The sequence below is a fragment of the Octodon degus genome, unplaced genomic scaffold (assembly GCF_000260255.1).
Source record: "Octodon degus isolate 3935 unplaced genomic scaffold, OctDeg1.0 scaffold00065, whole genome shotgun sequence".
NCBI classification, from domain to species: domain Eukaryota; kingdom Metazoa; phylum Chordata; class Mammalia; order Rodentia; family Octodontidae; genus Octodon; species Octodon degus.
In genome coordinates this window covers 2431443-2447490 of record NW_004524641.1, presented here as the reverse complement: position 1 = coordinate 2447490, position 16048 = coordinate 2431443, and the positions used below count along the sequence as shown (strand labels likewise).

General features: G+C 37.6%; 1 protein-coding gene across 1 annotated transcript in view; it reads right to left on the bottom strand.

Annotated features, from left to right (window-relative positions):
- Positions 1-16048, bottom strand: part of Pde11a (phosphodiesterase 11A) — a 535125-nt gene that overhangs the window by 180695 nt on the left and 338382 nt on the right. Inside the window, exon 6 of the mRNA XM_004634726.3 lies at positions 14689-14821. Within this exon, the coding sequence (XP_004634783.1) occupies positions 14689-14821 (133 nt within the window). The remainder of the gene's footprint in view (positions 1-14688; positions 14822-16048) is intronic.

Below are 16048 nucleotides of genomic sequence, written 5' to 3'. Positions count from 1 at the left end.
TTTTTTTTTTTTTTGTTTCCAATCTGAGTTTCTCTATACCTTTCTGCAGCTTTATTTCAGAAGCCATTGATTCATTGCTTTCAGCTGTGTGGTTCCCAATTTGCTCTGTGTTAGTGTCCTCTGCACTTGTTATGGGTGGGCTTGGGTTTTGAGGTTGTATTTTGTTCCTTCTCATCATTTTGTGTAGCACTGTCTTGTGACCTTTGTTGTAGATCTTCGTTGTAGTTATAACCTTAGCACGTACTGAAGTTCAGGTGCAGGTCTACAAAGTTTGGATTTATCTAGCTGTGCCTGGCTTGGGTCTGGCTGCTGTGCTCAGCTCCTTCCTGTTGCCTCCCTTGAGGGTGAACCTGTTTTGCCCCTCTGGCAAGATTTTCTGCTCCTGGACTAGCTGGGTGGTTCTATCCCCTACACTCTCTGCATGTATTGCAGCTGCAGGGTTACATCCCCGGCCTGTATGCCAGGCCTGAGATGAGTCTGGAGGGGACAAGGTGGAGTAGGGGGGAGAGGCAGCTCTCTTACGCACCCACTGGGTCTGGGCTAGAACTGTGTCTGCGGGCTCGCGGAACGCGGCAGAAATTCCTACTTGGCGGGCGGGGTGGGGGTGGTGGTGTGGAGTGGTCGGGGGCGTCCCAATGGGGTGGAAGAGGGTCTCACCAACACTGCACCTGGGCTGGGACCAGTAGTAGGTCCCGCCTGCGCAGGGTAGCTGGAAGCTCTTCCACACACTCACCAGCCTTGGGCTAGGACTGGGTCTAGGGGTTCCCGGAACATGGCAGAAATTGCTACTCGGTGGGCAGGGTGGGGGACGTGCTGCGGAGTGGTGGGGGACATCTGAAGGGGGTGGAATAGGGTCTCACTCACACTGTCCCTGGGCTGGGACCAGTAGTAGGTCCCGCCTGCGCAGGGTAGCTGGAAGCTCTCCCACACACTCACCGGACCTGGGCTAGCACTGAGTCTGGGGGTTCCCGGAAAGCGTGTATCTCATGTTTTAAAAGGCTGTATTATTATAAATGGTATTCTTACTTTTTTTCTTTATGTGTTTATAGTCAATCTCTCCCTGATAGTTGTTGGGGGTTAATTTCAGGGCCCTTATGGACACCAAAATATGTGGAAATTCAAGTCCTTTACATGAAATGGCACATTTACAAATAACCTACACATATTCTCCAATATCATGTCAAGATTACTTAAAATACCTACTAAATATAAATGCTGTTCAATATTTATCATACTGCATTGTTTAGAGAATAACATGAAAATATCTGTGTATATATATAATACAGATGGAATGTTTTTGCATTTTCAATCTGTCATTGGTTCTAGATATAGAACCCATAGATAGAGCTAACTATAGTTGATAGATGGACAGTATACATATACAATATATTATATATAATTATATATCTTACTAAATTCAATTATTAATTTTAATACATTTTCTGTACAATATTTTGACATTATATTATTATGTCATATTACTCTTCAATTCTTGTATCTTTTAATCATGTGATTTTAGATGATGTGGTTTTTCTTTTTTAGTGTAATGGAGTAAATCACACAGATTAATAAGAGTTGCAGGTTGAAACAAACATGAATTAAAAATAAAATCATGGGCATAAATCATTCATCCAGGTCTCTATTCCAATAAATATGTGCTGCTCTCACCTATGAGCATTCGTGGATGTTGATATAAAAATGGATTCAGTCTTTACTCTTGTGGAGCTCACAGTCTAGTCTATACAGAAATAAAGATAAAATAAGTGTCCAAGTAGAGAATGTTCAAAACACTTTTTAAGAAATAGCATCAACTGCATCTTTTAAGAGAATTCAGGAACACCTTAGGCCTCTTAAAATGGGTCTTCAAAAATGACAACTATGATAAGCTAACCTTTACTGGATGTTCACTGTGTGTCAGGCACCTTGTTCAGCACTTCATATGTGCTATTTTATATAGTTTTTAAAACAGCCTTCTGAAGTAGGTCCAGTTAGCATTCTCTCTTATCAGATGAGACTTGAAGAGATTAACTGCCTTGACTAGGAGAGACGGGTTCAAAGGAGTTCAAACAATAACAAACACATCCATCAAAGTTATCTTCCAAAAGAACATAGTGGTTTTCTCCCTCTCCCTAAGGATAAAATCTGAACTAAGGTAATGGCAGGAGGCATGAGGAGAAGGGAGTCAGTTTTTTTTTTTTCCTCGCCAGAAGGTAGAGTTCACAGATGTGGGCTCGCTGCAGCTGCACCAGAATGTCGGGTCTGTTTTGTTTTGCTGAGGGAGGGTGGTTGTCCCCAGTCCCTCAGCAAGGGACAGAGAATCACTGGCCTGGTGTGCTCATGCCACATACAATATCACATACAATTCATAGCACAAGACATTGCTTGTTTATAAGTTAAGGTTTATTAGACATGTCCACTCATCTTGCAGCACCTGCAGGACAAGCTGTGCACAATCCAAGATTTTACTGTAATCTGGATATTCAATTGGAAAAAGTTGGTTAGCTATAATCATAGCACATTCACATGATGGAATATTATACATCTAATAAAAATCATGCTATAAAAGAGGAATGGTTGGGTTGGCCAAATATCTCAGCAGATTCAAGCTCCTGCAAACAGGCGTAGGGGCCAGGGGTTCGATCTCTGGGCCTGCCTTGCTGGCCCTGCCAACGGGACTCACCAAGATGGCAATTGAGACTGGGCATAGGGGTGTGTGCCTGTAATCCCAGTTCTTGGAAGGCTGTAAACAAGTGGATCACTATGAGTCTGATCTAGTAGTGAGACCCTGAACACCCTGTAGAACCTTCCCTGAAATGCAATAGAAATAAAAATAAAAGAGGAATGGTTGAAAAAGATGTGGTACTCTTATATAATGGAGTACTACTCAGCTATAAAGAAAGATGAACTCAAAGGCTTTATAGGTAAGTGGCTTTATAGGTAAGAGGGTGTAAGTGAAATAAATCAGGCCCTGTGTAAATATTGTATTGTCTCCCTGAGTAAGAACCTGAAAGAATAAATAAAACCTGAAAAGTATAATAAATATAGTAAAACAGAAAGAAACTGAACTTTAGGATTAAACAAAAAAGTTGAGCGAAAGGAGAAAAGATAGGAAAAAAAGAAGGGGGAAACATACAAGTATATGTACAGGATAGCTAAGGTGATTTTATTAATAATTTCCATCAGTTTTTTGAAAGTAACAGTTAATGTTTAGAACATTCACTTTGACCAACTTTATATACTGATATCTACAATCTGAGTAACTGTATCGAGGACAGCAATGTAATACAAAACCCATGGTTGAATACCTCTCATCTCGGTCTTCTAAATGTGTACTGTTTCTAATGTCTTATCAATTATTATGCTCTCTTTAAAGTAAATTTTAAAGAAATGACAAGGAAAAATTAAGATTTCTTGAAAGCAGGCAGTAATATTCAATTATTTGTCCAATCTTACATAACTATATCTGCTAATCTGAGCAATAGATTTGACAATAAAAATAGACAATGTAACAACCATTGTTAATTAGCTATTTCTGTTTTGAAAATCTGTAACATGTGTATTGTTGTATATTACCCTGTTTCTTTTTTTCCTGTTTGTTTTTGCTTTTGTTTTTACTCTTCAAAGTAAAATAAAATTGAATTTTAAGAAAACTAATTATATATATATATAAAGCATCAGTAGCGTGAGTGTATGGCTATGAAAATACACATTGTCTACACTGAATAATCCTAGAACAATTGTAACTACAACAGTTTCCTTTGAATTACTTTCCTTTTGGAGTTTTAAAATTGTTTCAATTTTATTTTAATTTTTTAAATTAATTTTAATGAGAAAGAAATAGCAATGAGAGAGTTCCAAAACAGGTTAGTAGGATAGTTACAATAATTAATACATTGCATATTGTCTTTGTAGTAGTAATTCAGAGTACAAGACACAGACATGATATCTTGTCTAAACACTATTAGTACAAATCTTTCTTCTCATTGAACTAAGAGAGAGTAGCTGTATATATATAACTATTTTATATATACAGATATATATATATATATATATAATATATATATATTTACATTACAAAATAGTCCTTCATTTATATTCCCCCTTTTTTGTTTTGTTTTGTCAGAGATAGGTGGTCCATTGTCATCCAAATTTTGTAGGTGCGTGAATTCAGCAAAATAACCCAATATAGTCCAATAGTCCATAATAGTAGTGGGTTATCAGTAGAACTGGCAATGTCAGAAGTTGTTGACTTGAGCCTTTTATAGCTCAACATATTAATATGGTTTTACTTTTTATACCTCATGTTTATATTTTTCTGCTGGAATGATTAAGACCAAGATAAAGCAAGACCTATTTTGTATCTGACAAGGTCAGTCAGATCCCCTCAGGATTTACCCTGAAACCCTGTACAGCAGTTTGTAGATCTTTTGTCAGTGTCAGCCATGTGGATGAGTCATGGCCATTGCTTGACCAATTTGTTCTCTGTGAAAGCCTGAGAGAATGTTTTCTCTCCATGTGACTCTCCTGAGGCACACTCTACATCGTTGATCACTTTCCTCTGTGGCCTCATAATCTACTTGAACAGAAAATTTGGGACACCACTGAGTTACAGGATGTTACAGTACAGGTTCTCTTATGTCCTGAGTCCTGACTGACCTTGAAGGGCTAGGGCCAAAATATTGGCTATCCTTGTATCTCTTGTTTTTCTCTAATTTTTTTTGGTCTGCACTGTTTCAATTTTAGACAATTATTACAAATTACCTGTACACAAGGAAAAAAGTTATTTCCATAGCTAAGGGGAACAACAGTGTCACATGGTGTACAGTGGTCAAGGAGGATGAGGAATGGAAGTAGTACAGACCTTAACAACACTGTAGGACAATTTAAGGCCAACAAGGCCACAAGAGGAAGGAATGAGATCAAGAATAAAGGTCAGCTGTGAATCCTGGAGAAGCGGACAGTGGCAGTGAGAAAGCAGAGCTGCATGACCCAGAGCTGTTGTCGTATATCTGCTGAGCACAGAAGGGCAGAGGGGGCAGCAGAGAAAGCTGAGAGAACAGGGGAGTGCTAGAGGAGGCTACCAGCACACTTGCTGAGTGCAAGGAAGGAGGAAGGGAGAAAGGAGGAAGGCAGAGTGTGATGAGAATAAAATTTTGTTTTAAGATCATTCAGACAATTCCCTGATAGCGACTGGTTTTAGTAAGTTGCACAAGTCCAGGCTGGCTGATTTGCCATACATAAAATGGCAAGGTCTGGGTGCCCATGTCATCCCCTGCAGGGCCTGAAGGAAAAGAAAGAGCAGGGAAATGAAGGTCACCATAGAAGCACACGAACTCTAGAGAATTAAGTCTCAAACTGGGAGAAAAACGAATCAGAACTTGTGGGGGAAAGAATGATCTATGCCAATTAGTGCTGTAGTCAGGGACAGAGTCTCCCAAAGACCCACATGCTAGAAGCTTGTCCCAGATGATGACGGGGCCTTTTGGGCATTGAACCCAATGGGAGAAGGTTAGGTAACTGAGAAATTGAGAGTGTACCCTGAAGGGGAACTATGGGGGAATCTCTCTCTGTCTCTCAGTCTGTCTGTCTGTCTCTGTCTCTGTCTGTCTCTCTGTCTCTGTCTCTGTCTCTGTCTCTGCCTCTCTCTCCCCTTTCTCTGTCTGTCTCTCTCTCCCCCCTCTATGTGTCTGTCTGTCTGTCTGTCTGTCTGTCTGTCTGTCTCTCTCTCTCTCTCTCTCTCTCTCTCTTTCTCGCCCACATGCTTTTGCCATGAGGATTGTGCCACCACAAACCCAAAGCAACAAAACCAAGTAAGCCCGCAGTGCAATAGCTAAAATAGAAAACTTTGTTCCTTTGAAATATCTCAGGTATTTTGTCACAGTACTGGAAATCTAAATAACACAATTAGATAATGCCAAATCTCCAGATGACATTAGCCAATGCAGTTCACAGGTGTGTGACCTCAACTACATAACCAAGTTGCCCAAACTCTCAACTCTCAATGCCAGTTTTGTCCTCTAATTTTGTCTCCTGTACACCAAAATGATAACATTGCTTATCTCCAGATTATCACATTAGAGCTGACTTCACCTTTTCTTCTTTGTGTTTTTTTCTTGTTTTATAGGTTGTTTAACGAGAATATATATGTGAAAGTGTTTAAATGTTGCTAAGTCATTTACAAATGTAAATATTATTAATAGTGAAAGAACTATCTGTCAAAAATGTCTGCCCCATTGTTCCACAAGGTCCCTGTTCAATCATTCTTAGTATAAAATCCACACTAGTAGAGTCCCTAAAGTTAGTTTATGTGAAATGAAGTGGCCTTCCTAGGAGGCTATGGTTAAAATATTATGTGCAGCGCATAATTATACCCAACTAAAAATGTATCTACTTAAAAATTTTTCTTGGTGTCTGTCCTCATGGGGCCTTTCTAGCTAATAGAACTAATTAAAGAGGGTTTAGCTCTTAGAGCCATCTAAACATCTTTTCATATTTTCCAGTTTCTCACAAGTAGTCAAAGAAAATATAAAATGAATTAGTGACAATGTAATATCATTCAGTGATACACATTTTGTTTCTTTTCCATACAAATTATTACTGCTTTAACAATAATGTATTTCCAAACTATTCCCAAAAGGGATTAGGAACTAGGATTAGATAAGAATCCAACATTCAGAGTTAAGACTCCTGATTTCCATGAAATAATGAGAGATAGAAAATAATGTTTTTGCTAAACCTGTACATAGAATCAGGCCTATTGACTTCTACATTATTGCCTACAAATGATCCTTTATATTTTTGACCCAAAATAAAATAATTAAAACAAAAATTATGGGGCCAACGAGATAGCTCAGAGGACTAAAGCCCCTGCTTGGGCAAGTGCAGGGACTGTGGTTCAATCCCCTGCACCACATGTCATGTCACAGAGACCACGTGTAGTGGCACACACCTGTTATACCAGTGCTGGGGAGGCTGAAAGCAGGAGGATCATCATGAGTCCGAGCTGCATAGTGAGATTCTGTATCAAACAAATACATTCAAAAAACACAAAACAACAAAACAAAAATCATGCCTTAGTGCTTATAGTTGTCTCTACTACTTATGTAGCAGTCTGCTCCATTGAACCCATATAGCTCATGACCTATAGCTACCTCATCTTACATCTGATCATGTTTTTCAAATTCTCTTCCTACTGACTTTCTCAGTCTTTCTGGCCATTTCAAGTTTTTATGTCCACCATGGAGTCTTCTGACTAAGCCCTGCTGTTAGGAAAGAATCTCCAATTTGCTTACGGTGTCGATTACTGAGAAATTACCAGTAGCAGATGCACTTTAGAAGATTCATAGAGCTTTAACTTTTAATGGTTTCAATCTTGCACATTTCTCCTTGTAACAAAAGCAGGGATGATAAGAGAAATGTTACAGAGAACAGGGAATGAAATGCCCCTGCCAGGCCAGGCATTCAGCATCCCAGATTGCAGGCGTGCTCCACTATGAAGATCTGACAGACACAATGGACTCTAATGGTCTATGTCAGAGGATTGCAATGGTTGGGGCCTTATTATCCTTAAGTGCTACCTGACAGGGTAAGTACAATTGAGTTGTTTATAATAGGCTTTAAAAATTCAGAGAAAAAGGAAAGAACCACATGGAGTGGAAGAGTTAGGGTCAAACCAAGGTCATGCCCTTTGGTGCTAACTGTGTAATTAGGCCTGGGCATCATGGGAGAGGAAATCTGGGGATGCTGCTTCTCAGCACTTCTGAATCAACAACAAACACCTGGACCATCTAACCCATCCACACACAAGGCCTGTCCTACTTTCTACTTACTTTCTGTCATTCCATTTCCTATTTGGCCTAAGTGTTCAACCTCGTATAGGCAGAAAACCAATCCTGCCCTTGCTGGCTCTGAAAAATTTCTCCAGGACTATACAATCGGAAGTAAGTACAAAACTAAGCAATAGAATACATTCAATTGACTAAATAATTGTTTTTTTTTGTATTAGTGCACTTGTTTTAACATGTTCTTTTGACTCTAAAATGAAAAGAGGACACAAAGTTTTACAAGTGATGTACCAGAGTACAACTAATTACAGGGAGTTGCATTTAAAAGAACAATGCTAACAACCAAAAGTATGGTGAGTGACAATACTGTTTTCTTTAGGATAAAGGTGCTTGTAAATGGAGTATGTACTCCTAAAAGCCACTTGATATAATAGCAGATCATTCATAAATGCAGTTTATATTCATGCTGTTAGTACAATGTCAGAAAAAGCTCTTAGAATAAAACTCAAGAAACACTCCATACTGGCAAAAGCAGTAGAAAATGATGCGTCTGAATTCTCCAAAGATACAGCAAGACCAGTTGATTTACTTAGATGTCTTGTTATTTCAATCTAGATTTTGAGTAATCTTTTCTAATTTTTAGTGAACTCACACTGCCCCACTAAAACATAAATTCATACCACTTATAAAGGCCTAAAATTTTAAGAATACCATAGAATATCAATTTTTGCATGATTATAATAATGATATGAAAATATAAAAAGGTAAATTAATAATAAAATCAAATGCAGCTGAGTGGTGAAAAACAATCAGATTCTGTGATCAAATTCCACAGGTAGGGTGAATTCAACCTCCTAGTGAATTAGTCAGGAAACATGAGAGAAAGGAGAAAACATGCGTATACATAAAATTTCTGGTATAAGTATCAAGAAGAACCAAGTTGTCTAAAAGACAAAGGAAAATGTACTTGAAAAAATAATTATAAGCTCTCTTTGAATATAAAGTACTGACAAGAAAAAATGTGAATACATATTTATATATACACAGGTATTATTTGTTTATTTATTTTTTTTATTTTATTTATTTGAGAGAGAGAGAGAGAGAGAGAGAGAGTGGTGTGTGTGTGTGGCCAGCTCAGCCCACCAGGGGGCGCGACTGGCTGGCATGTGGTGCTGGGGGATTGAACCGCGGTCCCTGATGCTTTGCGAAGCTTGTTCTAAGTAGGTGCTTTAGACCACTGAGCCATCTCTCCAGCCCCTATACACAGGTATTAAATGCCTTACACAATGTTAAACATATTTCTTTATGGCTTTTTTTTCTCATGGACATTTTCTTCATACAGGACATACAGGTTGTTTTGTAAGATGGAAATAGTCTGTCTGGACTCAATTTTACTCCTTATTATGATAAGCTCTGAGGTTCCAAACTGCCACAACCCCTCCTGCCCAATTTCACATACACGTTGCATAGTCTTCTATCCTTGTATGTGGACAAAAAATGTAAGGATAGTAGGACAGTCCTCTTCTGGATTACATGATATGTTTAGGGGACAATCACTTCTGTGGTTGTGTAAATCACTCTTGACATTATTTAATCTTCACTTACAGTCATTTGGAGTGAGAGACTCTCATTGGCTTTGAGGAAGTGAGCTACCATATGTGAAAGGGCCACATGGTAGGACACAGGGGTAATTTCTAAGAGTAAAGAAGATCCCTGGCCAACAGGCAGTAAGAAAAGAGGGACTTCAATCTACAACTGCAAGGAACTCAATTCTGCCTGAATGAGTTTCAAAAGGAACACTAAGTTCTAAGTGAGAAGCCCTTGACTAACACTTTTATTTAAGCTTCAGGACCCCCTGAGCAAATAACCCAGCTATGCAATGCCCAGACTTCCAACCTACAGGAACTGTAAACTAATACATGAGAGATATCTTAGCTGCTGAGTTTGCAGTGATTTGCTATGTAGCAGTCAAAAATTACAATGCATAGTACTTCACCAGTATCTTCAGAAACAAACAAGGATAACCATTTTCCAAAGAATGACTGATGAAATTATGAAATCCTCTAACTTGATAACTCATAAAATTTGTTTCTTCAGCCAGTATGACAGCTATTTCTTTTTACATCTTAAAGATCACAGAATCTTGTAACAGAGCAAATATACAGTGATTTTCATAAGATAGCAGAAATTAAAGCTCAAAAACCTGCTCTGGCTCTGTGACTATCTCATATAAGCACTTTGTCATAATTTTCCATCCATAAACCAAGGAGTTTGGCCTCAAACCAATGTTTGCTTCAAGCCCAGCAGGTAACACTCAGGACATGTACCTCTACAGGCATACAGAAGGAAGACATCATTGTTCCTTGCCTAATCTCCACAAGGAGGAAACACTGAAATATTTAAGTCAGTCATAAACACAACACCCAGAAGGTGGATAACTATGATTATTCACCCCAGGCCCTCCCCCCACCAGCAGGTGCCTGACCCATGTCAAGAGATGGTTCAAAAGTTTCCAGAAGATTTTCTGTCTCTAAGATGATTTTAGAATCACTTCTATGAATGATGTGAAAGGCCGAGGTAAATTTTATTTTATTATGATTTGTTTTATCTTAAGGGAAATATTTAATTCATTAATAAGAAGATATCTGAAGTGGTTTTCTTTATCTTATGAGCTACATCATCTTACATCATGCTTTGTGACAAGAAGGTCTGAACCTCCAAGTCTCTTGGGAGTGTCCCATGGACTCAATCTGGAGTCTGTTTCAACCATTATAATCTAAACAGTTGACACCTGTCACTGGTGCAAAACATTTGAAAAGGCAGGGAAACCAAGCAAATACATAAGTTTGCTTGTCAATGCATAATACATAATAGACACATAATGCAAACACATTTGTAGGATGTATCTACTAAACATCTGTATTTAGACAGAACTGTCTCTGTCTCAGTCTCTCTCTGTTTTGCCCATCTTAATCATACTGATTCTTCTTCAAAAATTTTTTCTCTTAGCATCAGAAGGTAAACGTAAGCCAACTCTGCATTTCAGTATCATGGGAAAGAGAATATGTACAAGCCATGGTATAAAGGAAATGAAACTAGGAAAGATAATGCAATGGTCGACAGATTTACATTTTAATTTCAGCATTAGTTCTGTGGCAGACTGAAACATTAGGGTTGGGGGGGGATGTCAGGAAATAATGCAGGTCTAAGTGTGTGCCTCATTTTATCAGAGGGAAGTAAGTGGTTTCATGACATAGTCATGGCTTTACCCATTTTGACTACTAGATCAAGGCATGAAAATTTTATGCCCATATCCACAGAAATAGCTTTTTTCTGTTGCTTGAATGTACAAATTGTTCTTTTTAGAGATCACCTGGGCAGGCTGTCCTACTATGAATGCCTACAAGTGTGCAGGAAAATATAAAGTGGCTGAATTGCTAATCAGAAAATGTTACAGTTGAAAGTCTGCTTGTCATGAATTTGCCTATTAACAAAATAAACACTGACGGCACTGCCACAGTCATGTAGAGACATGGACATGCACAGACGCGCAGGGAGTTTGGCTGCCTGGTGCGTACATTTGCAGTTAACATCACACAAGCTGACGCTCTGCCTTCTTGTTTCATCTCCCTTACTGTGAATGTAAATGTCCTTTGCATGGTCTGTGTAATACCACATTTTTGGTATTTGGGGGTTTAGCCACTTAAAATGGCCCCAGAGTAGTATAAAAGTGTTATTTCATGTTCCTAAACTCACAAAAGCTATGAGGTGCCTTATAAAGAAAGAAAAAGATGTTAAAAAGAGATTTGCTTGGCATGAGTTACAATGTTCAAATTCAATATTAACAAATTAACTATGCATATTAAATAAGACATTTTTAAGTAGAAACACACATGAAACAGAGTTAGATGTTGATTGGCTGGTGGAAATGTGACCAAAAGCTCTTAGGAAACTGACTATGTATTTCTCTTGGATTTACTAATCCAGTATTTGCAGGGACATTGTAAAACATTACTGCTATGAATGATGATAATTGTCTGTATTTCTATATATTGATAAGATGTGACCTCTAGAATATATTGCTAGTAAAAAAGCTAGGAATAGAATAATAGTTATAGCATGCTATTTTTTAACCTAAGAGAGAAGATATAAAAAGAAATAAAGATAAAATAAAAGTTTGCTTGTAGATGTAAGATATGACACATTCAAGCTTATCATAGTGTATTAGCAAGAAGTATTTGTGAAATATAAATTGTGTTTGCTTGCTGTTTTTCATAAGACAAAAGCTTGTACAAGAATTTTTCAGCCCTTAGTAGAGGTAAAGATGCTTATAGCTTATGACTCAGTACATCATTCTCCTAAGAATACATTCTAGAGAAACTCTTACATTTGATCACTCAGAAGCACAAACAAGAGTGTCCCTGATGGTTATGAATGTAATGGTAAAGAACTGAATCCAAATTTACATCAACAACCAAATGGCTAAACAAACTGGAACTCACTCATACAATGGAATACTTTGCAACAGAGCAAATAAATGAATGGTTTCAAGTTTATACAACTCAGCCACACAATATTGATTAGAAAAAAGGAAAGCTAGAGAAAAATACACACAATATTATTGTGTGTATTTCTTACTGTTTTTCACATTCATTTTATGTAAAGTTTACAGACATGCAAAATAACAATGTATTGGGAATGAATTCAAACATGTGTAATATGAAACTGCCTAAAATGGGAAAGAAATGATAAACTCAAATTTAGGATATTGATTGCCTCTGTGGGAGAAATAAAGGAGGTGGAACTAGGGAAGACAATACAATGGTCAGAAGTAATGATTTTTTTCTTAAACTGAGTGGTGTGTACACTGGCATTCTACATTATGTTCTGTTAAATTTTCACATATGTTTTATAAACCAATAAAAAAAGAAATAGTGTAATTTAATGTTTTTCTTTCCCAGAATTTGATTGTCTCTATAGTTCAAAGTTAAATGTAAAATCATAATTTATATCATAATTTGTGATTTGGAGAGTAAAATGACTATTGTTTGCCAACATTTAACCAAACATGTTGACTTCATAACAACAAATTTTCAGCAACTAGTCTTTTGCATAGCAAATCTTTCAGTTTGTTCAATTATTAGTGGTGTTAATAATAGAACAGAGAATATTATTAACAAGCTTTGTAGAAATATTTTCTTCAATATTCCAAGATCAAGATAGAAACACAGCAAAAGCAAAAAAAAAAATCATAAAATCAGATCTAATCCAATCAAAACCTTAAAGGATTCAAACACTGACGTCTGTAAATCGTTTTCACTGCTCCAGGCCCAGAACCCAGACAATGGTTTTCTTTTCTACCAGAAGAAAAATCAGACCAGACACTCTGGACAATGAATTTCCCCAAGAAGATAATTCCAAGTTCAGAATGAAAGACCTCAGAACTGAAAGAGCTAAAGGGTGATCAGCAACCATTGCTAATGGGGACCCTGGAAATACATCCAGCCCACAAGTTCATGACACAATTTCCAAAGTGGAAGCATTTATGTCTCATACCCAGAAGGAACAGAAAGCACATGGAGAATGTTTTCTGGGGAAGAGAGACATCAGGCAGCTACCAAGAACTGGTAAGTTTTGGAATTTAAGATTCCCCTGTACAGATCTGCAATGATAACCTGATCAAAGTTGTAAGTTAGACCTAGAACTCAGCCTCCCTGATATTCTCTCTTCCTTACAGCAGACAAAGGAGGCAGTACAAGGCAGCTGATCATTTCTGTAAAGTGGAAGTGATGACTCTTACCTTTCAGTGTTACAGAATTAACTGTTTCCTTGTTGTAATCACTAATCTAGCCTCTGTTCTGGAGACAGTGTGATCATTCTAACATATAACTGCTGGGGCTGGGAATATAGCTCAGCAGTACAGTGCCTGTCTAGCAAGTGCAAGGTCCTGAATTTGATCCTCAATATCAATCAATCAATCAATCAATCAATCAATAACAACTGCCTCTTCCTCATTTCAAAACTCAGGTATTGGTTCCCATGACTCATGGCTCATGATAAACAATCAAACCTTTTAACACAACTTTTATGAGGCTTTTGGTGATATGGACTCCTGTTTCCCTCTCCAGCCTCATCTCCTGCAGCCCTTTGGGCACACTGAGCTGCCCCAGGTCCCCAACTCCCTTGCCTTAAGCTTTGGCTGAAACACACTCTTCCTCATGCTTCTTTGTCAAAAACTCCTGCTATCTTCTGAGATTAGCTTAGCGATCTAAAATGGGAAACTTTATTACATGTATTTTATTATGCATACATATTTTATAATATCTAGATATCTAGATATCTATTAGCTATACATATGAGTATGTATTATGTATATGTAGATACATGTATATGAATATGTGTATCTACATATAGACATTTTATTAGCTCATATGAATTCACTGTATACTTGATATTACCTTACAATATCAACTTTAAAACTGTTTTAATATATTCTGCCTATCAGCATACTATACCTATATAGTTTACTTTAAGCAATGACATCAACCAATTTACTGCTTTATGGCAGCAATTTCAAAAAATACAGTTATGATAACATCTGTTGGGAAATAACTATGTGTTGTACACATTGTTATAAGATTTCTTAGCTTAATATAAAGTATACCCAATCATAAAAATGACAGACTAAGGATAATTTTACCACAAATCAGGATAAGTTTTCTAGTTGTCAGTCAACAGCAGGGAAGGCTAGAAACCAGATGACAGAGAAAAGAGGAGAAAGAATTACCAGTCAATTTTAAAGGTTGCCCAGGGGCCTGCGTGATGTCCCTTTGTGCTTCAACCAGCAAACCATCAGTTTTTTAACAGCTGGCTTCTATGACTGTGCACAGAGGATGCCTCTTACCTCAGCATCAAACCGTGGGTCCTGGTAGGCATCACTGACGTTTACAGGAAGGCCTGTCGAAGCAACCAGCTCAGCAATGCTGTTATTTATTAGCCAGTCAGAATATGATGATTTCTCGATGCTCTCTTTGAAACTGTCAGAACACAAGGCAGGCAGTAGGAAAAGAGAAATGTAAGTTTGTTTGAAATAAAATGCTATAAAACTATACTAATAGCAGGATTATCTAGCCTCATTAAGGAGACATTAGTCACAGAACAATAGTGAGGTAATTATCAGTAACGATTTAAAAATGACTTACCTACCATTTTTATAATGTGAAATAATCAAATCCATTAAGAGAATTAATAGATTTCCTATAACCCAGAAAGTAACCTTAGGTTATATTTAGGCCTCAGAGCAGGCAAATACAGTAAAGACAATCAGATAGTGACCAACACTGATCATAGAACACTGACATAGTGGCTGAATAAAATTCCACTGAATTCCCAGCTTGTCCCTTTTAATTAGACAGATTACATGTTTTGGTACCAAGAAAATTGAAATCTAACAATGGGAAAAATAGGACATGGACTGAGAACTTGCAAAAGTTTAAATGTGAAAAAAGAGCACATCTATACTATAACCTTAGTACTTATTTTAGTAATTATTTTTATCTGAATTTTTTTGTTTTTAAAAATACTTTTATTGAGAACCATATAGAAGTGAGACAGTTTCACAACCAACTACTAGCACATTTTCAATAATTAATACATTGCATATTGTTGTCTTAGTGGCCATTGTACAAGATGCAGACCTGATATCCTGTCTCAAACACTATTAGAACAAACCTCTCTATTCACTGAATTAAGAGAATGCAGCTGTATTGTTGTATGTTACGGGTCGGTGCAGAAAGAAACAACAAGAAGACCTGATGAATGTAGTTTCAGAGGTCTCACTGAGATTAGTCTCTCTCCAAGTGAGCCCAGAGCCTCAGAAGCATCTCACATTTATTGAGGGGTAAAGGCAGACTAAGGAATGTGCATAATTACCTAAGTGAATACAGACTACTATCTCTGTTGACTTCCACCATTTGCCTAACACTAGGTTCATACAAATGCTAGACAATAACATCCTAAGCAAGGGATCAAAGGACAGGGCGCCTGCAGGAGAAGCTGTTATCTGCAGCCTTGAATCCCAGCTTTCCGGGAATTTGCAAACAGACAGCAACTCTCCTGGGCTCTGTCTATTGTTCCCTGCTCTCTTGGGACATTAGGCTTTTGTCTCAAATCTATATTTCCACACAGTATATCTATCCTAACTATTTTTTTTTTTTTAAAAACAATTATTTATTTATTTAGTGTGTGTGTGTGTGTGTGGCCAG